At 44.6% G+C, this 26,136-nt stretch overlaps 1 protein-coding gene across 1 annotated transcript in view; it reads right to left on the reverse strand.

Moving 5' to 3' along the window:
* Positions 1 to 2,632: 2,632 nt before the first annotated feature.
* The window catches only part of BORCS5 (BLOC-1 related complex subunit 5), a 126,406-nt gene continuing 102,902 nt past the window's right edge, over positions 2,633 to 26,136 (reverse strand). The window contains exon 4 of the mRNA XM_074936293.1: positions 2,633 to 5,529. Within this exon, the coding sequence (XP_074792394.1) occupies positions 5,299 to 5,529 (231 nt within the window). The 3' untranslated portion in view covers positions 2,633 to 5,298. The remainder of the gene's footprint in view (positions 5,530 to 26,136) is intronic.

Below are 26,136 nucleotides of genomic sequence, written 5' to 3' on the forward strand. Positions count from 1 at the left end.
AATGGATCCCAGATTGCTTCCTGCTCTGCTATGAGCTGATGGAGACTCCCCCTCTCCCCCCCAAGAGGCGGAGGGCTCACTTGGCTAGAGCTAAGGCTACCTCAGGGGCTTCTCTTCAGGGTGTTCCCCTCCTGGATATTAGAGTCTGGTACAAGCACATCCTTCAGCGTGGTATACGGGTCCTGCAGTCTGTGGTGCAGCATGGTTCCTTGCACCCTCCTCCTCTATGAATACTGATTGTGAGTCATCCTCAGTGGAATACCCCATCGGGACCACCACTCAAAGAAGAAAGGAAGGTTACTTACCTTGCAGTAACTGGAGTTCTCTGAGATGTATGGTCCCTATGGGTATTTCGCTGCCTACCTTCCTTCTCCTTGGCTTCAGAGCCTTTCCTCAGGTGATTCACAGTAGAGAAGGAATTGGAGAGGTGGTCAGGCTATGCCATCCCTTATGCCCTTGGGTCAGAGCATGAGGTGACAAAGGCACGGACAGTCTCAGTGCATGAAGCCCATAAACACCCACAGTTGTATACCCATGGGGATCACACATCTCAAAGAATTCCAGGTACTGTAAAGTAAGTAACCTTCCTTTCTCCAAAAGAAAAGAGTTTGAGTTAAATAGGTGTTACTAAAACACACAATGTTTAGAAAATCTACTCACGTTTCAGTCCCCTATGACAGTGGTTCTCAACCTTTCCAGATTACTGTATCCCTTTCAGAATTCTGATTTGTGTTGTGTACCCCAAGTTTCACTTCACTTAAACGACTTGATTACAGAATTAGACATAAAAATACAAAGGTGTCATAGCACATTATTACTGTAAAACTGCTGACTTTCTCATTTTTACCATATAATTATAAAATAAATCAACAGGAATATAAATATTGTACTTACATGTCAGTGTATAGTATATAGAGCAGTACAAACAAGTCATTGTCTGGGTGAAATTTTAGTTTGTACTGACTTTGCTAGTGCTTTTTATGTAGCCTGTTGTAAAACTAGGCAAATATTTAGATGAGCTGAAGTACCCCCAGGAGTACATAGACCCCTGGTTGAGAACCACTGCCCTACGATATCAGAAACCCACCTTGTTCTCCGGAGGATTTTCAATCAATAACAGGAGGCCAATGACTAATATTTCTAGTTTAAAACAAAAGAAACATAAGCCACCAAACATTTTTTAGCAACCCCCAAACCATCAGACCTTTTTTCACATCATAATGCAGCAGCAAAGGACAGGAATGTTTATTTTCCTTTTACAGTCACCTTTGAGTATTATTAGTGCCAGGGTGTGGGGCTGCATCTCTTCCAGAACTACTGGCCAGCTGTGTTTCATGGATGACATAACGGAGAGTGTTATTGGGACTATTTTTGATGCTGTTTGGGAGGAGGTTTGGAAAAGGAATTGCATTAGTAGGCTGGTGACTCAAGGCTTACACCAAATGCCATACTAAACAGCGTGAAGGGAAAAAAGAGCATCTAACACCTTGAGTATCACATATGTCTGAGATGAAGCCAATAAGCAGGACATGGAGCAAACTGGAGAGCAGCAGCAATTAAGAAAACCAACAGCAGCAAAATGACCAAAGCAGCAGCTTATGGACATACAGAAAGGAGTAGCTTTCCCTCCGCAAGTGGTCCAAAGACTTATGGGTTACAAAATCTAATGGTGGAGAAATGAAATAAAATTGTGAACAATTACAGAACGTGTACATGGCATTTTACAAAGCAACTGTCACATGTATGCTTTCTGTGCCACCCATTGAACAGAATGGCTGACACTTGTATACACACTTTTGAGGATGTCTGGCATCAGGGCCCAGTTATATTTTCCAGTTAAGCTACTGATTTTACTGGTTTGTTTTGATACCCGACACGGAGGCCTGCAGACCACAGTGTTGTTTCCTTGCTATTTGTAAAGCACTAACAGGGTGCTCAGCAGTGTCCAGAGATCTATACAACCAGATTCTCACAAATAAGAATTTTTTTCATAATCAGACCATTTTCTAGATGTTTCGTGGCAACAGTGCATAAATTAAGAAGTTGCTGACTTGTTGTGGCATCTAAGTTCCCTCTAAGCTGCGTGGCCACACAGCAGGCTATGAAGGACCTCTCAGGCAGGGAGAAGCGCCTCTCCCCTGGTCCCAGAGCTGCTGTGGCCAGGGAAAGGCACCTCTCCCCTGGCCCCAGGCTGCTGCGACAAGGGCCGGGGGGAGTTCTCTCTCCCCGCTGCAGCCTGCACCCCAAGCCCCTCATCCCCAGCCTCACCCCAGAGCCCACACCCTGAGCCAGAGCCCTCACCCCACACCCCAACCCTCTGTCCCGGCCCTGAGCCCCCTCCCCACACTCTGAACCCCTTGACCCCACCCCTGCCACACATCATCTCCATACTGGTGCACATAACAAAATTAATTCCACACATGGACGTAAAAAATTAGAGGGAACATCGTGTCATCTGCAGCAAAGTTTACATCACTGCCTTAGTTTCTGCAGCTGTAGTAAAATGGAGAGAATACTCAAGACACCTGCCTCACTTGTGCTGCAAGGAGCAATATTGGAAAGTACTTAGAAGATGGGAAGTGTTGTGTATGCACATGTGCGCCACACTTAGAGAGACAGAACAAATTGCGGAACCACAGGATATATTGCATCTTTGATATAGTACTTTAATACCAGGACTGTCCAACTGTCCAGACCTTTATGGGAGAGAAAACATTTACAGTACCTACCTTCTAAAAAAAGACCTAACAAAATGTAAGCTCTGGTATCTTGTGACCTACCCAGTGGTATAAGGTTCCAGCATCCAGCTCTGCACAGCTGTGGGATATCGATCATTCTACTCATCATTGGTCTACGACTGAATATTGCCCATCCTGGATCTCAAGCCAGTGTAACTCGAGACAGGAGGTAATACTTGTGTGTCAGGTTGATTTAAGGAAATATGGCAGCTGTTTGAAGCTGCTCGAGGGAATGTCAGACACCCAGGGGTGATGGAATAGTGGGCAGAGATCAGGGTTGCGTCAAGGTGCATGATAAGGGATCTTATTACAGTGCTCCCCAATTTAGCAAATGGATCTCTCCACTACGGTGGAGAGGCAGTGTGTATTATATGGCTTTTGGCTTGCAAGTGTCTTGACAATCTAGGAAAGAGCCCAGGACCTCGGGGCCTGATTCCCCCTTGCCTTGAACTTTGTGTTGTCATTAGCACTTGTGCAAAGCTACCGCTGGTGTGAGAAAGGGGGGAATTTTGATTTGGCAGTGTTTTGCTCACAAGTACACAAGGTATAAAGCAATCGAGAACTGGGCCCATTAAGCTGCCTTTACTTGCATGTACCCTGCCAATAAATCTTTTGCCAAATCTGAATCATTAATTGTTCCTCATTTCAAAGGGACTCCATTCCCACACAATGGTCAGAGGGCTTGAGTCCAACCATTGCTAGGTTTCAAATATAAGTCAAAGTGGGCTGCACTCTACAATATGGATACCAATACAAGACCACCTGGCCTTAGGTAATGCAACAAGAGAGAACAATAAGCAGCTTGCTGCCAACAGGCAGCAATTAATATTGACAGGAGCCTGAGCCACTCTTATTCACCAGTGCTTACACACAAACTTTGGCTGAATAAATTCTCTACATGTACAATAATGTTTTCAAAGCCCCGAAGGAAGCATTCAAAAAACCCTTTGGGTAAATTACCTAACCATCCACTACATGGGGAGGATGCCACAGGAGGCTCTCAAACAGAACTACGAGTGGACTATTAACATTCAAAGCAGCCAGCAGGAATCACACCCTGCTTCAGGATTCCAAGATCTAGGCCTGCTGTAGCATGCTCCCTGTGGAATGGTGTAACGACTACCCAAGCCAGGTACAGGTGTGCTTTTCACCCTCCGTGGCATTTTCTGGTTAAAGTAACAAGCCCACGTTTGGGCCTGATTGTGGGTCCTGATTTCTTTCCTCAGGCCGCTACAAGCCAAAAGCAGGGAAGGGTTCCTCACTTTTAAGACTAATCACGAAGCAGCCATTCAGGTCATTACATATTTGTGGCTTACACAGCACCGTTCATCTAGAGAGCTCAAAGCACTGTACAGAGGTGAGTAAAGTATCATTACCCCGACTTTAGAGACTGAGAAACCATGGCCCAGAGAGGTGCACTGACCTGCCAAAGGTCACCCAGCAGGCAAGTGAAAGAGCTAGGAATAGAGCCCAGCTGTCTATGTCCCAGAGCAGAGCTCTTCCAGCACCAGCACACTGCCTCCCTTCCAGAGCTGCGTGCTGTTTGCAATAGAGTGAGAACGTCCTGTTGTCTTTGGAGCAGTTTTCTGAGCACAATCCCGAAGGGCTGTGTGGTTTTAGTCATGAAACACTGCACTCACAACTGCTCTCAGAATGAAGGCAGCTGAGCCAACACACCAAGCTCAATGGACACTTCAGCCTCCCTTCCAAGATAGAGAACTACAGTCTTCTAGCTAAAGGCAGCAGCAAACAATCTGACTGGCATGTTAAAGGCTCCCATCCCCTCACATTCATCTCTTGATGCAAAACCAAAGGATGCCAAGGTTTCGACAGAATTGCTCTGGGGTAAATGTCCCGGATTAGCGTCACTACGTGGGGGGTTAGAGCAGGGCCTGTATAACAATAATGACACAGACACATGGAACTGGAACAGTTATTCATTTACAGCCCCACAAATTAGTAAGACCATAAAAATAGGAGCCTCAAGGAAAGAGATGCTGACTAGAACTGAAAGGGAAACTTCCTTGCCACGCAAACCATGTTAATTACAACAACAGGCAGATTTAATAAGCCTGTTCCTGGTTCCACATTTTCACCTACAAAATATACATGTTTCCAGGGCTGGGGAATTTTGTAAATATCTGCCAGCCATCTAACTGTCCACTTCTCCCGTGGCATGGAAAGTACACTACAGGGTTTCTTACACCCAGTACCCCTTTAAATTTTGTCTAAAAAGATCAGATGGAGGAATCGCTCCTCTTTGAGGCTGAATCGAGTTACAGGAATGAAGCACATGTTTCAGTACAGATGGTGGTGCTATGGGGATAAAGGAAGGGTAAATTTTCTTCTCCAAACAATCCGAATAGGGAGCTCCTTTATTCCTGGCTGCACTGTTTCAATGCACAGTTCTGGCAGCTGAGACGGCTCTTCCTCTGAAAGCCTGGCAAAAAGTCAGGCAACAAAGCGGTCTGTTCCAAGGGACTGCCAATCGGGTGTGCTGGAAGCGCAGCGTTGTGCTGAATGTGTGAACGAGAAGGGGAGGAAAGGGAGTTTGGAGCCACTATAGCTTGAGCTCCCGGTCAGGTCTCATGGTGAAGGGTTCCAGCCTCTCGCTTTCAGGCAGCATGCTGTTTAGCTTCTCCATGAGAGGAACCGTCTGGTCAATGCCCATCTGTATGCGGCGAAGGATCGCAGACATCTCGTTGACCTTTTGGATCTGCTCTGCATACTTGGCGTACCTTTTCTGGCGCTCCTGCATGAAGCTATAGAGAGTTTCCACTGAGAGGTCCATCTGTTTAAAAACAAAACAGGGAGGGCCACGTTAGGCTAGAATTTCCAAATGCCTTTCGGTGGGGCACATGACTCTTACCAGTGATCAAGTGTATTTGTCAGTCTGCCAGATCTACCAGAAGCTAAAAAGACGCTTCTCTAGCAGCTCTATCTTGCCCATCTCTACAATTAGATATAATATGTACCTACCAATCATGAAAGTGGTATGGATCAGTTAGTGCTGGAATAGCACTCTGCATTTATATCGCTTATTTCATCTTCAAAGTAATTCACAATGCATCATCTGTTCCCAGCTTTCTAATCTACAATTTTAAAACCTATTAAGTGTTCCAGCTGTTAGTCATTTCTGATGAATGCATGACAGGATAATTCCTTTTTTTTTTTTTTTTTTTTTAAGGATTTTGAATATTGACAGATCTAGTGTATACATCTCTCTCAGTCACAGCAGTTGGGAGTATTTACATTCCAAACCCTCAGGAACCATCTAAGACCCCAAATACCCAAGCTTGCAACGGCTCAGTCATATGATCACACACTTGCACACACTTCAGTTTGCTGACTATTCAAACTCTGGTATTTCCAAGCACTTGGGCACAGGTCATGTCTCTGGCACGCAACATTGGTAAGTGGGAGTCCTCAATCATCAGTTGAAGTAGGATAAATATACAGAATTGTGAAAGTACTACATTCAGTCTCCACAGAAAACTACCTCCTCAGTCACGAATGAAGAAATGCTAGGTGGTGGCTACCAGATGAAGGGGAGAAAGCGGGCATGATGGCTTCACTTTAGCCCACAGGCCTTCTGCTCTCATTGTCACCGGTTCAAGTTACCATTGTGGCACTTGAATTGGCAACATCACTGCAGTGAATTTCAGGAATCCAGTCACACTACTGCAATATGGGGAGGAAAAAAAGCATTTTTGATCATGGAACTCCTTTCCTATTTCCTCAACCAGCACCGCTTTCTGTTGTTCTGCTGATGTGAACAGGCTTGACCAAGACTGCTTATTTTAACTAACAGTGGACATTAACTAATAGTGTTAGACTGAAGGTGCTGACCCCAGTAACTGGAAGCTCAACAGTGATTTACAAACTAGCTAGCTTTGCTGATCATTTCTGCACTGTACACTTTTCCACACAGCACTCACTAAACAACTGGGTTCTGTCCCTGCATGCACTAGGGAAGGATACTCTGGGAGCAGACTCTTTAGCTGCTCCAAAGTCCTGCTTGTGAATCGGGAGGGGATGTCCCCAAGACAATAGAGAGGAGGAGTGAGCCAAGGTTTTGTTAAATGACCGTTGAATTCAGTTGATGCAGTCCACATCAGCAATGTCTGGCAAGAGCTCAGGAAGAAAAACAGCCGGGAAGGAATCAAGGCAAAAGTAGTCAGGAAATAATATTTTGCTAAGGAACTGAAGTTACAAGTAGTATTAAAATAATATATGTCTGTTTAATTGCCCTGCAGATTTAGGAGCATTTTTTCTATCACCTCCACCAGTGCCGGATACAGTATCAATTAACCTTTAATTCTTTCTAGCCTGCTTTCTGTCACTCTCAGGCTGAAATCCTTACTTTCCCCTCTGTTCTTTCCTGTGGATTCCTCCCGCTACCCTTTCACACATGGGACAAAATAAAAGCCAGCAGAGCAGGAAACTCCAAATCGTGTGGAAACAATTTAAGCCTGCTTAGGGGTTTCCATTAAAACTTCAGCTTAATACTTTGATGCTAGTTCTGTAAATTGTAGTGTGTAAAAGCAGATCACCACCAGGTTGGCTTGGCATGGAAGTAAATTCAATCCAGTGCCTAAAAATGAGCCACCTAATGAGAGAGTGCTGCGGTATGGTAGGCAGTTGGAATCCTTTCAGAAGTCAGCATGCCTCATTAAACAGAGCAACACGGGGGCTGAAGTAGAAATCTCCCCTGGTTTTAAAGTTTTCCTCAAGATACGCTCTTCACATGGCCTCAAAACCCCAAGCAATAGGCAAAGCTCATCTTTACAAAAGGTTTGAACATAATGAACAATCAAATAATCAGAATTAGCAGCTTCTATATAGCACACTTTATTAATAGATCTCTGCGCACTTTGTGAATGTGAGTAAGAATCATTATCCCCATTTAGGGAAGTGGAGGCACAAAAAGTTTCCACTTGACCTGCAAAGAGGAAAAAATAATGGGCTTGTGCTACTTTGGATGTGCACACAAAGGCTAAAAAAGAGCCGGTCCGCCCCCTACCCCTACCCCCCCCCCCCCAGCCCTCAAAAAAGTTGGGTGAGGTCACTTGGGGTGGTTGGGTTTTTTCCACATTAGTAATTCAGGTTTTGTCTGCTCTGGAAGACTATGGCAACTGCAGAGCTGGCGATCTCACAAGAAGGGTGATATTTGCGTGTTTGATTGAGCGGAAATGGGATTTTTGATCAGACTGTTTCAAAAATAATGTTTTGTGTTAGCATCTGTTTATAATGCCAGTGCCTATCTGTGTATTTGGGCCTGTCATTGTTACAGGGCCAGCTGCACCTCTGAAGTCAATGGGTGTCTTTTCCTTTACCTTAATGGGCTTTCAGGTCTTAAGCAACATGCCCAAGGACAAATAAGAAGTCTGCATTAGAGTCCAGAACTAAACACAAACTTCCCAAGTTCCAGTCCAGAGTGTGAGCAACACTACAGTCCTTCTTAACTTGGACTTGAGGAAGAGGAAGTGTTTATCAGTTAGGGTGCAAGAACTCAAAATACACATCCTCCAAGACTTCCTCCCTTCCCTCCTCCTGTCCAAAAGAATTCCTCCTGCTAAATTTAGGCTTCCCTGATTTTGCATTTTTATAGTAAAACAGGATTTTTCCCCCACCCCCACATAAAAAAAAAGTCAAGTCATAACAGTGTAACACAGTAAAAACAAGTACAAGCCCAATGTTTTTTAAATATGTTCTTTTGCAAGTCAATGGCAGAGTCAGCAATAGAATCTGGGTCTGCTGGTTTCTAATCCAGGGCCCTAGTCACTTGGCCAGTAATGTCGAGAGAACATTTCATGCACCTAAGAAGTAAACAGGCAGTGTGTTTACAGTCATGAAAACTGGATCTCAGCCAACTGTGGTTGAAACACTGCAGAGGACTTTGGAGGCGAGAAACTTCTTCAGACAGGAGATTAACTTTGTTAAGTTTAGGCTCCAGAAAACGTGGTATGATTTTGTTTTATTCTTACTTCTATCATTTGAATCTTTGATAACAAATGTATTCTGATTTTCACTCTAAATATATCTAAGTGCCGTGATATTAAGCAAGGTGCTAATCCTGAGCTGAATCATTCAATCTGGTGTGCATTGTTCCTTTGAGGCCAGCAGGCCTGGTATTACTGTGAGCATTCAGTGGAGAATGGACTGAACACACTATAAGGGAATGTTTCAAAAGGGACTTGGGTGTCCCTGTTGGTAACCGGAAAGGCAAAGTAAGGGCTGGTAAGGGCTGGCAGAGCTCAAAGGAGAGTGCCTGGGTGGCTGATGGTGCTGGTGCTGGAAACTGACACCCAGTTAAGCACAAGAGTCCCTCATGATGAGGCAGGGGCGTAACAAGGTAAGGTTCAGTCCTGGGTACCCCGAGAGCTGATGGGGAAAGCATTGCAAGTGTTTAATGATATGGATGTAAGTGAAGCTATATGAAATGTGATGTTTTTAAATTATTTCCATTAAAAAGGTTTCAAATTACACCAGACGCTTATCGCCTCATATTGAGGAACCTTAAAATGCTTGATATATTAAGTCAAGGAGAATATGTGCATTAAATGGTGGATTATTTGAAAAAAACAGATTAAGAGTAAAGGGGCAAACACCCGTGACAAATCGGTGGATTTAATAGCTCAAGAGCAGTTCTCTGAGGTTTGCACTGAAGAAGTGTGAATTGCTGTGTGGCAGAAAACTCCTGTATCAGCAGAAGCAGCTGCAGAAACAGCTGACTTATACATACAAGCAAGGCAATGCAAGGAGCACAAGCCCCAAGGAGAAGGACAAAGATTTGGAGTAAAAGTGGGTCCCTGGTTTGTCCGTAGGAATAAGGAAGAGGGGAAGTGAAGTCCACCCAACCCCAGTACCACTCTCCTCCAAGGACCCCAGCCCAAGAAGATGGTCCCTGAAAGTGTTACCATGTGCTTCCCCTGATCACATGAAAAGGGAGTGTCCTATGAATGACAGTTCCAAAGTCACTCAACAATCTGTTCGGGTTAATATATCTATCCTGGAGTCAGAAATTTCAGTGGTGGCAGAGGGAGCTCTGGTTAACTCTGTCAGGTCTGACCTCTCGGAGGAGGACAAAGAGTTCATTAAAATGGCCAAAGTAAATGGCAAAGTCTGTCAAGGCTAACAAAACACTGGTGCTCAGATCTCCCTAATCAGGAGAGATGTGATTCAGGAAAGCAACATGCTCTCTGGGGAAGAAGTGAACCTGCTACTGTTAGGTCAGGTTAAAATGACAGTGCCTTTAACATGCATTCTACTGGAACGGGAAGGTTTAAGGGGTAACTTAAAAGTGGGAGTTCTTGAGAATTTACTAGCTGATGTGCTGGTTGGTAATGATATGCTCTCCCTGCTCAAAGCTGTTACTATTGTGACACGTAGTAAAAAGGAATATGTCTCTCAGTTCCCAGAAGTGAACACTGAGGAAGGAAAGGTGGATTCTCTCTATCAGCAGACAACAGTTTTGTGTCTCAAGGTGCAGGAGGAGGGGGAGCCTTTCTCCTTATTTGTGGCCAGACCTCCTTGCAAGCAAAAGCCAATCAGTTTTTGATGTTGAACAGGAAGCAGACTCTCCCTAGAAAGCATAAAAGGAACCATATTCATCAAGCCCCAAATCTAGAAAACAGGGGAAAGGTTTTTTGTACACGAGGGAAAGGATGTACAGAAAAGCACCTTTAGGGAAAAATAGAAGGCCTGGGGAGCCCTACAAACAACTGACTGTGCCACTAAGCATTGTGGGGAGTTAGTGTTACTAACCCATGACTCCCCTGGTGCAAGTCACTTGGCATCAGAGAGGACATATGAAAAGTTACAAACAGCCCAATACTCTGAGTATTTATGGCCCAATATTCAGAATGAGGGAACGAAATATTTGTGACTTATGTCAGAAGTGGAAAAAGCCTCTAGGGCCCCACAAGTCTTCCTTGCACTCATTACCAATAATCAAGGAAACACTTTTCCAGGGTAGCCATAGATATTGTTGCGCCAATGCCCCAAGCGACTCAGAGAGGAAAGAAATATATGCCAGTAACAGTGGACTTCACCACAAGATACCCAGAGGCAGTTGCTCTGTCTACTATAGAGGCTGAAAGGGTGGCCGGGACTTTGTTCACTATATTCAGCGGAGTAGGTTTTCCAAAAGAAATCTTATCAGATAGTGGGTCAAATTGCGTCCGGGCTGTTTACTGTCTCAGTTAGGGAAGATGTATCAGGTAAAACAGCTGAGCTCTGCCCCATATCACCCATGAACAGTTTAGTTGAAAGCTTCAGTGGGATTCTAAAAAACAATGATGGGACTATATGCAACCAAAAGGGCAAATGGCTGGGCTATAATGTTACCCACCTGTGTGTTACTTGCTTAGAGGGAAGTACCCCAAGAGTCCACTGGGTTCATCCCATTTGCTCTCCAGTCTGGGAGAAAGGTCAGAGGTCTCATCAGGGACTCCTGAGAGGGTGGCACTGGGGCTAAGGGGGAACCAGTGACTGAATAGATACAGAAGCTTAGGAAAGACCTAAAGTCTGATGGAAATGGTTCAGCTGAACCTCAGTAAAAGCCAAGCTGCACAGAAAGCATGGTATGACCACAATGCCTGTAAATGATCACCTGATGTTACTCCTTGTAAAAAGGCACAAAATGGGACCCCACCACCACCAGGTCCCAAGGCTTGGGCTCCAGCCTGAGCTGAACGTCTGCACTGCAACTTTATAGTCCCACAGCATGCGCACTGTAAGCCCGAGTCAGCTGACACGGGACAATCGTGGGGGTTCTACTGCAGTACAGACATACTCTGTTGAGCCCTGCCTACCCCTATCAGGCCATATCAGACCATTGGGAAAACACATTAGTAAATTCATAAGGAAATACAAAGTATGCTAGAAATAGGGCTAATTAAAGAGTCAAACAATCCTGGGCCTCACCAGTCATCAAGATTCCTAAGAAGGATGGGACTACAAGGTTTTGTGTTGATTACAGAAAACTTAATGCTGTCACAGTACCTGATTCATATCCTACGCCCTGAACTGATGATATGTTTAGGCAAGGCAAAATACTTAAGTACTCTTGACTTCAAAAGAATATTGGTAAATCCCATGAGCGAAGCACAGAAAAAAAACCCACTTTCATTACTTATTTGGGACTTTATGAGTTCAAAGTGTAACCTTTTGAGTTAATTAATGCAGGAGTCACTTTTCAGAGGCCCGTTAATAAAGCATTAAATGGGTAACAGACTATGTATGGGCTTATATTGAGGATGCCCCAATAGTTAGCAAGTCTTGGTCAGATCATAAAAACCACTTGGGAATTGTGCTGATGAAACTCAGAAAGACAGGTCTCACTGTGAAAGGTGAGAGAATGTAAAATAGGCACAGTCAAATCCCTTATTTAGGACACAGGGTAGACGGTGGCCAAATTTCTCTTGAAAATGGAATCTATTCTTAGCTGGCCCAGATTGCAGACTAAAAAGCAAGTCCAGTCTTTCATAGGTGTGGCTAACTACTATTGCCGATTTGTACCTGGTTTCAGTGACATGGTGTCTGCTATCGCAGAGTGGTGCAAAAAGACAAAGACAAATAAAGTAGTGTGGATAAAAGCTTGTCAGAAAGGTTTTGATGAGGCAAACAAAACCCTGTCAAGAAAGCCTGCTCTAGCCAGTCAGGTTTTGACAAAATACTTGAACCACGTGTTGATGCAGACATGGGTTTAAGTGTGGTACTGATGCAAACGGGGAAGTAACAAAAAGCATCCCACTGCTTTCTTTCAAAAAAAACTGACACCTACTGAACACAATTATTCTGTCATAGAAAAAAGAATATTATGCTATGTGTGGGCAAGCAGTTAAGGTCCTAGCTATTTACCAGAAAATGTAGGATCCTAACAGACCATTCTCTCTTTTGGTATGGCTACATTGAACCAAAGGTACCAACACCAAACTACTACACTGAACCATTGCTCTAAGAATATGGCATTGCAATTGTACATATTAAAGGGAGAGAGTATATAGTGGAAGATGACTTGTCCGGGCAAGAAAGTTATGGCCAGACAACTATGGATCAGCCAGTGGCTAACCCCACTGCATCAACATAAGGGGGGGAGGTGTGACCCAAGAATCCCTTAATGCCAGCTGGTAAGGGGACAACAGGAATGTCTTGATTCTGAGCTGTCCACTCTGGTTCACAAAAAAATGTCAAGTGAGGTCTTAAATGAAAGCCAGGGTCACACTGGTCATTAATATCATTGTGAAATGCATTTAAGGAATTATGTGTATGTACTGAAAACATGTCCTTAGATTTTGTATCAAGACATGAGTCATCAGCAGAGGTGAAGAAACAGGTTTTCTGCCAGACAAGAGATGTTTATTCACCTCTCTCTGTCATATGTAAATTAAGCACTGTAAGCCAGCACTGTTATCGAAGAGATGTGAAATCAACAGGGCAGCCGCATACAAGAACAAGAAGCCACAGGGGCTTACGCTGTCTAAGGGTATGTCTACACTACGAAATTAGGTTGAATTTATAGAAGTCAATTTTTAGGAAGCTATTTTATACAGTCGATTGTGTGTGTCCCCACTAAGCGCATTAAGTTGGTGGAGTGCGTCCACAGTTCCTGAAGTCTTCACTGCCCATTGGAATTCTGGGTTGAGCTCCCAATGTCTGACGGGGCAAAAACATTGTCGCGGGTGGTTTTGGGTACGTCGTCAGTCGCCCCTCCCTCCGTGAAAGCAATGGCAGACAATCGTTTTGTGCCGTTTTTCCATACAGACACCATACTGCTGTCAGCAGACAGTGCAGTAGGACTGCTAACGGTCGTTATCATCCACCACTTCCACTGCAACTCTGCTCTCCTGGTGCCATGAATCCTTCTCGCAGGTCCTCTCGTCGTTCTGTATAAATATCTATTCTCGTGGCAGCCGTCGTCACCCACCGCTTCCGCTGCAACTCTGCTCTCCTGCAGACGACATACCACGGCAAGCATGGAGCCCACTCACCTCACCGCTGCTGTTGTGAGCATTGTAAACACCTCACGCATTATCCTGTACTATGTGCAGAACCTGCAAAAGCAGGCAAGGAGACGACAACAGCGCAATCATGATAGTGATGAGGACATGGACACAGACTTCTCTCAAAGCACGAGCCCTGGCAATTTGGACATCATGGCGGTAATGGGGCAGGTTCCTGCCATGGAATGCCGATTCTGGGCCCGGGAAACAACCACAGACTGGTGGGACCACATAGTGTTGCAGGTCTGGGATGATTCCCAGTGGCTGCGAAACTTTCGCATCCGTAAGGACACTTTCATGGAACTTTCTGACTTGCTTTCCCCTGCCCTGAAGCACAAGAATACCAAGATGAGAGCAGCCCTCACAGTTGAGAAGCAAGTGGCGATAGCCCTCTGGAAGCTTGCAACGCCAGAAAGCTACCAGTCAGTCGGGAATCAATTTGGAGTGGGTAAATCTACTGTGGGGCTGCTGTGATCCAACTGGCCAATGCAATCACTGAGCTGCTGCTATCAAGGGTAGTGACTCTTGGAAATGTGCAGGTCTTAGTGGATGGCCTTGCTGCAATGGGGTTCCCTAACTGTGGTGGGGCAATAGACGGAACGCATATCCTTATCTTGGGACCGGACAACCTTGGCAGCCAGTATGTAAACTGCAAGGGGTACTTTTCAATGGTGCTGCAAGCACTGGTGGATCACAAGGGACGTTTCACTGACATCAATGTGAGATGGCCGGGAAAGGTGCATGATGCTCACATCTTCAGGAACTCTGGTCTGTTTGAACAGCTGCAAGAAGGAACTTACTTTCCAGACCAGAAAATAACCGTTGGGAATGTTGAAATGCCTATAGTTATCCTTGGGGACCCAGTCTACCCCTTAATGCCATGGCTCATGAAGCCATACACAGACAGCCTGGACAGTAGTAAGGAGCAGTTCAACTATAGGCTGAGCAAGTGCAGAATGGTGGTAGAATGTGCATTTGGATGTTTAAAAGCTCACTGGCGCAGTTTACTGACTCGGTTAGACCTCAGCGAAACCAATATTCCCATTGTTATTGCTGCTTGCTGTGTGCTCCACAACATCTGTGAGAGTAAGGGGAAGACGTTTATGGCGGGGTGGGAGGTTGAAGCAAATCGCCTCGCGGCCGATTACGCACAGCTAGACACCAGGGCGATTAGAAGAGCACAGCTGGGCGCCCTGCGCATCAGAGAAGCTTTGAAAACCAGTTTCATGACTGGCCAGGCTACGGTGTGACAGTTCTGTTTGTTTCTCCTTGATGAAAACCCGCCCCCTTGGTTGACTCTACTTCCCTGTAAGCCAACCAACCTCCTGCCTTTGATCACTGCTTTCAGAGGCAGTAAAGTCATTATTATTTCAAAATCATGTATTCTTTATTAATTCATCACACAAATAGGGGGAAAACTCGCAAGGTAGCCTGGGAGGGGTGGCTGAGGACGGAAGCACTGGGTGGGGTGGTGGATGAGGGGAGAAGGGAAGGACAAGACCACACTACAGTTCAAAACTTATTGAATGCCAGCCTTCTGTTGCTTGGGCAATTCTCTGGGGTGAAGTGGCTGGGTGCCCGTAGCCTCCCGCCCCCCACGTTCTTGGGCATCTGGGTGAGGAGGATATGGAACTTTGGGAGGAGGGTAGGCAGTTATACAGAGACTGCAGCGGCGGTCTGTGCTGCTGCTGCCTTTCCTGCAGCTCCACCAGACGCCTGAGCATGTCAGTTTGCTCCCCCATTAGGCTCTGCATTGCATCTTGCCTCCTCTCAGCGTGCTCCTCCCTCCTCTCATCGCATTCATTTAACGCTTTCCTGGACTCTGCCATTGTTTGCCTCCACACATTCTGCTGAGCTCTTTCAGTGCGGGAGGACTGCATGAGCTCTGAGAACATGTCGTCGTGAGTGCGGTTTTTTTGCCTTCTCATCTGCGCTAGCCACTGAGACGGAGATGATAGGGGGAGCGTAGAAACATTTGCAACTGCGGGAGGAAAAAAAGGGAGAGTAATAGTTAAAAAGATACATTTTAGACAACAAAGGGAAGACTATTTCACACTGAATCAAGCGATTCACATTACATAGCACATGTGCTTCACTCCCCACCACTGCGTGGCTAGTTATCAGGAAAGATCCCTCTCAGCCAAACGCGAACAGCTCAGCACAAACAGGCCTCCCCCCACAGCATGGCAAAGGCTTTTAGAGTACCTCCAGGAGAGCTTCATGGAGATGTCCCTGGAGGACTTCCACTCCATTCCCAGACACATTAACAGACTTTTCCAGTAGCTATACTGGCCGCAAATGCATCCCAAGTCTTCAGGGCAAATTAATCATTAAACATGCTTGCTTTTAAACCCTGTATTATATTTACAAAGGTACACTCACCAGAGGTGCCTTCTCTGGCTTCATGGTCTGGGAGCCTGCCTTGGGAGGGTTGGGAGGGTATTGGCTCCAGTGTGATGAACAGTTCCTGGCTGCCGGGGAGAAGGGATTCTCCGCTTGCCTGCTGTGCACTATCCTCAACCTTCTCCTCCTCCTCCTCCTCCTCCTCCTCATCCACAAAATCCTCATTCCTGTTGCGTGAGACTCCCCCCTGGCCAGTGTCCACGGACAGTGGTGGGGTAGTGGTAGGGGCCCCCCCTAGAATTGCATGCAGCTCATCATAGAAGCGACATGTATGGGGCTCTGACCCGGAGCGAGTTTTTTGGTAGGCTTGCCTCAGCTCCTCAACTTTCATGCCGCACTGCTGTGTGTCCCTGTTGTAGCCTCTGTCCATCGTGCCTTTGGAGATTTTGGCAAATATATTGGCATTTCGTCTTTTGGAATGGAGTTCTGCCTGCACGGATTCTTCTCCCCATACAGCGATCAGTACCTCCCATTTGGTCTATGCTGGAGCTCTTTTGCAATTCTGGCACTCCATGGTCACCTGTACTGATCAGCTCTGCATGGTCACCTGTGCTGATCAGCTCACCACGCTGGCCAAAGAGGAAATGAAATTCAAAAGTTCCCGGGGCTTTTCCTGTGTACCTGGCCAGTGCATCTGAGTTGAGAGTGCTGTCCAGAGCGGTCACAATGGAGCACTCTGGGATAGCGCCCGGAGGCCAATACCATCAAATTGAGTCCACACTACCCCAAATTCGACCCAGCGAGGTCAATTTTAGCGCTAAACCCCACGCCAGGGAGGAGTACAGAAATCGATTTTAAGAGCCCTTTAAGTCAACAAAACAGGCTTGGTCGTGTGGAAGGGTGCAGGATTAAATTGACCTAATGCTGCTAAATTCAACCTAAACTCATAGTGTAGACCAGGGCTAAGAGTACAGACAAGGAACTCTGAGGATATAACTAGAAAGCAAAGAAAACACCGCAGCTAGGAAGTAAACACACTGCCCCTTTACATTAAGGAAAATGGGATTCCAGCCAACCTTGGCTGAAATGCTGCTGAGGACTTTGGGGATGAGAGAAACTTCTTTAGATAGGAGGGAAGGCTGTTAGTTAAATTTAGTCTCTAGAAAATGTGTCATGATCTTGTTTTATGTAACCATTTGTTTCCAGTATTCTTGTTCTCTATCACTTGAATCTGAGAGAATAAATGTATTCTGGTTTTCACTATAAATATATAGAAGTGCTGTGATATTAAGCAAGGTGTTAATCCTGAGATGAATCATACAAGCTTGTGCCTACATGTACCTTTGGGGGACGGAAGACCTGGTATTTCTGGGAGTGTTCAGTGGAAAAGGGGCTGAACATTATAGGGGAATGCTTCAAAGGGCCTTTGCAACTGGGGGCCATCTATTGTTAACCTGCAAGGGAAAATAGGGACTGGCAGCGCCCAGAGGAAAGTGCTTCAGTGGCTAACAGGCTGACACTCTCCTGATGGAGGCAGGGGTAACAAGATGACTCACAGTCCTGGATACCCTGACAACCATCACACAATTCATGGCATTTCGTGACATTTTGCACATACTGAATAGTTGCATTTCATCCCATAATTATTTCTGACCCATGCTGCTGACCAGAATGAAGATGTCAACTTAGTCAATGGAGGATTCAGATCAGCACTGGACACTACCTTCTCCTTTTCAAGACACAGTGCAAAAAATAGTATCGCAAAAATGAATGATTCCTATTTCTGAGCCAGTGGGATTTTATAGCACTTTTACAGTGAATACACGTTGAGCAATGGGAGGTTGAGGTCATAGCTTCTAATTTTGATCTCAATTTTGTCCTCCCTTGTGCCACTCACACTTTTTCATAGTTTCAAGATTTAATATGGGAAGAGAAAATACAATGAAAGTTTCATGACTCTTGAGCTTTGAGGCAAATTTTTAAAGCAGCGTTTGCCATGTTGACAGTGGTAGAAAAATATATTCCACAAAAAATGCTTTGTCATTTCCAACCCCTCTTGAAATTTCCCTGGTGGCACAAAGATTTTTCTCTTTTCAATAACAACTTTGGAGAGCCCAATGACATGTTCCAAAATTTTGGTTTTTGCAGGTTTCTCTTGTCCCCGTCGCCTTCTCTGCAGGTTTTCAACCTCTGTCTCTGCTGTGGCTCAGAGAACACTACAATTAGAAGCAGATCTTTATTCTGCAAAACTCACTTATTAGAACAATGCCCTTTAACATAAATGGCCTCCACTGTGCACTGTCAGGTGCCTGGCTATGAATGAATGAGTTTCTTCTTGCAGCTGCACATAAATCACATCTGAAAATGACAGACAGGAACATGACTGCACAGAATATTAGTCATGATGAGCTGGTGTGGAAATTCTTTTAAATAAATACACTCCAAGCTGAAGACAGACCTTCTCTCTGTCAGAAGCTAGAGAAAATGTGTTTGGCGAATTACATTTTTGATAATGTTATGCAAGGTTAACACAATATCATGATGATTTCTTGATGGTGGAATATCTTCTTTCTCCCTATCTTTCATGCTTGAAAATGAAAAACATACAGGGTGAGTAACCTGGTCAGAGCATAACACAACACACAAGAGATCCAGGAAGCCTGAACCCTGCTGTGCAAAAGCAATTGTGGATAGTTTTTTTCTGGAGTGTTACCAGGCCAACATTTGCAAAACAGATGATTTCAGGTTTTGTTTACCACTTCCAAGACCAAAACCCACGTCAACCCCCTCCTTTTCCATTTATATAACCTATCTTTGATGCAAACAATGCCAAGGACTCGTTCAATCCACTCTCTGCAGAGATGTAATCTGAGCTAGGAGAAAAAGCAGCATTTATTCTAATTGGATGTAAAAGTCCTACCAGGATTTGAAAAAGTACACTGGAACCTGTACTACACACAAAGGGCCAAATTCCATGCCCCAAAAGCTCCATTTATTTCAGTGGAGTTTCTCTACGTTCATCTACATGATCCTTCATCACTATAGCATCTGAGCTGCAGAGTGTCTTAGCTAAGGTTTAGCCAGGACTGCAGAGTCTGTAAGCCAAGGTCATTTATATTTTTGGATACAGGTTGTGCATATATTTTACTTAAAGCAACACCAGAGCGGTTTTTTAAAATAACTTCTGTAATTTTTAATGTGAACCTTTTCTCTCGGTTGCCATGTACATTTCTGGGCCTTCCACATATCCTGACTATAAGAACCCATCTTTTTCTCACAACCTCCATTCAGCACTTCCATATTTCTAACCAACTGGCATCCCCTTAACAAAACAGACTCAAGGTAAGATGTGACAGATCTCTCTCATCACTAAATGCTGCTATGAAGCCTCCTGAAAATACTATCAAAATTATGTGTTGTACTGCTAAAAACATCTAATGTTAGAGAGTCCTGTTCTCAGTGCTGTGTTGTGTCACTAAAAACACACCCAAGTTCCTGAAGACCTCACAGAAATGTGTGTTGTGGACAACTGCTGTCCATTATCATTGCACATGTGCTAGCTCTATTCTTCTTCTTGCCTTTTACTATGGTGATTAAGAGTGAAGATGCAAGTTAAGAACAACTGGAAGGCCAAACATTTACTTAGTGTCCCTTTATCTGGATCTGTTGAGTGATGGGTTGGCGCAGTAGTAAGGGAAGTTTAACCCAATACTGACTTAAACATTTATAAAGTCAAAATTGTAAGAAGACCAAAATACATTTCACTGTAACTGCACTTAGCTCAGATCTAGACTGGAACACCACAAAATGCCTCTTGGTATTAATTACTTCATTCCCTATTTCCCTGCCTCTCCATCCCAGGTATTTACAGTCCGTTCAGGGTCTTCCATTTTTCTCCCCATCATTTATAATACCTCACATTCAAATAAAAAAGGCGAAACATTTAAACCTAATAAAATTCAGTACTTTCATATGTATCATAGGATTAATCTGTGCAACTCACGCTACCGGGACATTACTATACCACATGCTTTAGTAACAATCTTCACATGGTAGAACTGGCTGTCAGTGCAAGTGCCAGACATTTTACAGGATAATAACCAACCTCAAAGTTATTAGTTTGATTGTTATTATGAGATTTGCGAAATCTGAATCATCACTAGGTTCCTGACTTCCTAGTCTGAGCTGCAGATTGTCCCTTTTTAGACTTTTAAAACTCTTCAGGAAGTATTAAATTACACTATTTTAACAGTTATGGGTGATTACTTACTTTAGGAAAGAACAAGCTTTTCTGTCTTCAGCAAAATTACAGGAGTTAAGAAAACTTGCTACCATGAACAGTTCAAACAGTATGTTCTTACCCAATTCTTTGAGGTATTTACCCACTGCTGTTTTTTGCCACAAGTTTAATACATTTGGTACACAAAAAAATCGTAAACGTAGTCCTTTGACTTAAGCAATTTATCTGTCAATTGTCTCCCCGTCACTGGATTTTGCTCAATCGATTCAGATTTCAGAAAAAAGGTATTGCAATTCTTAATATTGCAAATTTTTCCACATTAGCAGGAAAACTCCCTAGTTGACCCAAATAATAAATCATTCAGTCAGTGCTTTTACAAAATATTCGGCACAGACTTTAAAAAGAGTATCTTTAAAAAGAGACAAGTCTTTTCCAGATGCATTAATATGCTCTACATGGGGCTACACCTAAAATCCATTCAAAGCTTGTCATGGACTGCTCACTTGTTAAATGAGATATCACGGTAGAGTACATGACACTGGGGCCCTGGGATCTGCACTGGCTGCCTATTGGTTTCTGTATGGAAATTAAAGAAGTATTATTTTTGATCTATAAAAGCCCTAAATACCTTGGGACTCGCCTATCTGAGAGAATCACATTAAAGTGGAGTACCGAATCTGGTCCAAGAGATGCATATAGCTAAACCTCTCGGTAAAAGCAACCATAATGTAATTATATTTAACATCCTTGTAAGGGGGAAAATACCAAAGAAACCGAACTTCAAACAGGGGAACTACATAAAAATGAGGAAGCTAGTTAAATGGAAATTAAAAGGAACAGTCACAAGGGTGAACTGCCGACAAGCTGCATGGAAATGATTTAAAAACACCATAATAAAGGCTCAAACTAAATGTACACCCCAAATAAGAAAAAAGTAAGAGGAACAAAAAATGCCACCATGGCTAAACAGCAGAGAAAAAGAGGCAGTCAGAGACAAAAAGCCATCATTTAGAAATTGGAAGTCAAATCCTATCAAGGAAAATAGAAAAGGAGCATAAACTCTGACAAGTCAAGTATAAAAATATAATTAGTCAGGCCAAAAAAGAATTTGAAGAGCAACTAGAAAAATAAAAACTGAACAGCAATTTTTTTCAAAAGTACATCAGAAGCAGGAAGCCTGCCAAACAATCAGTGGGGCCACGGGACAATCAAGGTGCTAAAGGAACACTGAAGGGGGACAAGACCATTGCAGAGAAGCTAAATGAATTTTTGCACTGGTCTTTACTGCAGAGAATATGGGGAAGATTCCCACACCTTTCTTTTCAGGTCACAAATCTGAGAAACTGTCCCAGAGTGAGGTGTAAACAGATATGGAATACCCTAACTTTGAGATGTAATCTATCACTTAAATCAGCCTCTGTACCAGATGACCAGACTCTGTACCAGATGACTGGAGGACAGCTAATGTAACGTCAATTTTTAAAAAACACTCCAGAGGTGATCCTGGCAATTACAGGCCAGTAAGCCTAACTTCAGTACCAGGCAAATTGGTCAAAACTACAGCGAAGAACAGAATTAGACACATAAATGAATACAGTATGTTGGGGAAGAGTCAACATGGCATTTGTAAAAGGAAATCATGCCTCACCAATCTATTAGAATTTTTTCAGGGTGCCAGCAAGCATGTGGACAAGGGTGATCCAGTAGATATAGTCTACTTGGACTTTCAGAAAGCCTTTGACAAGGTCCCACACCAACGCCTCTTAAGCAAAATAAGCAGTAATAGGATAAGAGGGAAGGTCTTCTCATGGATCAGTAACTAGTTAAAAGATAGGAGACAAAGGGTAGGAATAAATGATCAGTTCTCACAATGGAAAGTGGTAAATAGTGGGGTCTCCCAATGATCTGTACTGGGATCTGTGCTGTTCAACATATTCATAAATTATCTCGAAAAGGGAGTAAACAGTGAGATGCTAAATAAAGTCCGCAGATAATGCTAAATTTCTCAAGATAGTTAAGTACAAAGCAGACTGTGACGTTACAAAGGGATCTCACAAAACTGGGTCACTGGGCAACAAAATGGGAGATGAACTTCCGTGTTGATAAATGCAAAGTAATGCACATTAGAAAACAATCCCAACTATACACACAAAATGATGAGGTCTAAATTAGCTGTTAACAATCAAGAAAACATCTGCTTATTGTGCAGTGGCAGTCAAAAAAACTAACAGAATGTTAGGAACCATTAGGAAAGGGACAGATAAGACGACAAAAAAATATCATAATGCCACTATATAAATTACTCCTGGGAGGATTCTGCGTGACTGCAGAAAATCTCCCCCGCCCCCTGCAATTTCCTGTGTTTCCCTGCAGAAAATGGCAGGGAAGCAAAGGGACACTGCGCATGGGAGAGGAGGGTGGTGAGCGACCATGGGTGCAGTTTTTTGGAGGGGACTGTCCCCCTCCAAACAGGCGAGGCATGGGGGGCCACATGGGGTTAACATGCCACTGCCGCCCCCCGCACCCCATTCTGCAAGCGCAGAGCTGCCCGCTGTGTCTGGGCTCTGCTGACTCTGCAGCTGAATGCTGCCTTCTGGGTTCTAGTGCCAGTCGTGCTCCCCTTCTGTGTGCTGGGAGCCTTCCTGTTTTTCTATTCCGTGCAATAGTGAGTGCCCGCAGTGGGGCTGGGTAAGAGGGGTGGGGGAAATGAGGGAAGAGGTGGTGGGGGGAAGAGAGAGTGGGGAAGGAAGAGGGAGTGGAATAGGGCAGTAGGAGGGGAATGTGGAAGTGAGGGGAGGGGATGGAAAAGAGAAGGAGATGGGGAATCGCGGAGGGAAGCAGAAGCCCGGTATGCTGGGTCCCCTCTGCAGCATCTGGGGCTCCCCCGTTAAGCAGGCCCATTGAACACTCACCCTGACAAGCCCTACCTCCTACACCTGGAGCCCTCCGATGAGCCCCCCACACCCAGATGCCCACCCCACTGATCCCCAACCAGCTGCACTTGGACCCCCAACGCATCAAGCACCACTCCCCCAGCACCCGAAGACCCCCACTGAGCCCCACACACCCAGACCCTCCTGCCGAGCCCCATCTCCCCATACCCAACTCCCCTTCCTGAGCCTCAACCACCTTCACCTGGATCTCCTGCAGAATCCCATTGCCCCTGCACCCAGAACCCTCCAACAAGCCTCTGTGCATCCAGATCTCCCACTGAGCCGCCCACACCCAGACTGCACCACACAGAAACCTCTCACCCCACACCTGGATCCCCCCACACTAAGCCCCTCCACACTTGGATTGTCCTGGGCTGAGCCTGCCCACCCACACCTGGTGCACCTGGCACAGAGGGACAGAGCCCCAGGGTGTTTCTGAGGCAGGCTCAGCCCTTGCACTGTGTCAGGGTCAGTGCAGCCTCACTGCCGAGTCCCTACACCGGGGGAAGTGGGGGCTTCAGGGTGATCTCCCACCTCAATGCAGCCAGTGGCCTGTGCTCCCCACTGCCATGCTGGAGCCACATTTATTTATTGACAAATAAAATTTGCAGAATTTTAAAATATTGTGCACATAATTTTTAATTTTTTGGTGCAGAAATCCCTCAGGAGTAAATTAAATCCATGGTACAGCTACCTCTTTACTACTGCATGTAGTTCTGGTTGCTCCATCTCAGAAAAGATATATTACACTTGGAAAAGGTAAAGAAAAGGACAACAAAAATGATTAGGAGTATGGAACTGCTTCCATATGAGAAAAAATTTAGAAGACTTGGACTGTTCAGTATAGAAAAGAGACAACTAAGAGGGATATTATAGAGACCTATAAAATCATGAAGGGCGTGGAGAAAGTGTTATTTACTCCTTCACATAACACAAAAACCAGAGGTCACTCAATGAAATTAATAGGCAGCAAGTTTCAAACAAACATTTTCAGGAGATGTTATGAGGCCACAAGTATAATTGGGTTCAAAAATAAATTAGATAAATTCATGGAGGATAGGTCCATCGATGTATTAGAAAAGATGGTCAAGGACGCAATCCCATGCTCCAGGTGTTCCTAAACCTCTGACTGCCAGAAGCTAGGACCGGACAACATGGGATGGATCACTCTATAACTGTCCTGTTCATTCCCTCTGAAGTATCTGGCATAGGCCATTGTTGGAAGACAGGATACCGAGCTAGATGGATGATTCTTGTGTTCTAAAGGCACTAGCCCTGTCTACATCTTTATCAACTGCTAAAGTGCAGATTTTATATAAAAGAACAAAGAGTACTTGTGGCACCTTGAGCACAAATTTATCTGAGCATAAGCTTTCATGGGCTAAAGCCCACTTCATCAGATGCATGCAGTGGAAAATAGAGTAGGAAAAGATATATATACACACACAGAGAACACGAAAAAATGGGGGTTACCATACCAACTCTAACAAGAGTAATCAATTATGGTGGGCTATTATCAGCAGGAGAAAAAAAACATTTGTAGTGATAATCAGGATGGCCCATTTCAAACAGTTGACAAGAAGGTGCGAGTAACAGTAGGGGGAAAATTAGCATGCGGAAATTCCCGATAATGTCACGGCAAACCTCATGGCTGAGCTTTGTCCTCACCACTGTTCCCTCTAAGCTGTGCACGTGCCCTAAACCGCACACACACAGCGAAACACCGCACACACAAAAATTTGCACAGAAGAAATTTTTAGCGCACACGGCCTGTCAAAAATTAGCGGGAACATTGGTCCTCACCCACAACTATTTCACATTTGGGGACAATGTATACAAGACAGCAGCACAGCTATGGTTACCCGCATGGCCCCACAGTATGCCAACATTTTTATGGCTGACTTAGAACAACGCTACCTCAGCTCTCATCCCTTAACGCCCCTATTCTACTTGCGCTACATTGATGACATCTTCATCATCTGGACCCAGGGAAAAGAAGCCCTTGAGGAATTCCACCATGATTTCAACAATTTCCATCCCACCATCAACCTCAGCCTGGACCAGTCCACACAAGAGATCCACTTCCTGGAAACTACAGTGCTAATAAGCAATGGTCACATAAACACCACCCTATACCGGAAACCTACTGACCGCTATACTTACCTACATGCCTCCAGCTTTCATCCAGACCACACCACATGATCCATTGTCTACAGCCAAGTTCGAAGATAAAACCGCATTTGCTCCAACCCCTCAGACAGAGACAAACACCTACAAGATCTCTATCAAGCGTTCTTACAACTACAATACCCACCTGCTGAAGTGAAGAAACAGAATGACAGAGCCAGAAGAGTACCCAGAAGTCACCTACTACAGGACAGGCCCAACAAAGAAAGTAACAGAACGCCACTAGCTGTCACCTTCAGACCCCAACTAAAACCTCTCCAATGCATCATCAAGGATCTACAACCTATCCTGAAGGATGATGCCTGTCTCCCAAGATCCATGAGAGTGAGGGAAGTCCTCACTTACAGGCAGCCCCCCAACCTCAAGAAATACTCACCAGCAACCACACACCACACAACAAAAACACTAAGCCAGGTACCTATCCTTGCAACAAAGCCCAGTGCCAACTCTGTCCACATGTCTATTCAAGGGACACCATCATAGGACCTAATCACATCAGCCACACTATCAGAAGCTCATTCACCTGCACATCTACCAATGTGATATATGCCATCATGTGCCAGCAATGCTCCTCTGCCATGTACACTGGCCAAACCAGACAGTCTCTACGCAAAAGAATAAATGGACACAAATCAGACATCAAGAATTATAACATTCAAAAACCAGTTGGAGAACACTTCAACCTCCCT

This window comes from Natator depressus, chromosome 1, assembly GCF_965152275.1.
Source record: "Natator depressus isolate rNatDep1 chromosome 1, rNatDep2.hap1, whole genome shotgun sequence".
NCBI lineage: Eukaryota > Metazoa > Chordata > Testudines > Cheloniidae > Natator > Natator depressus.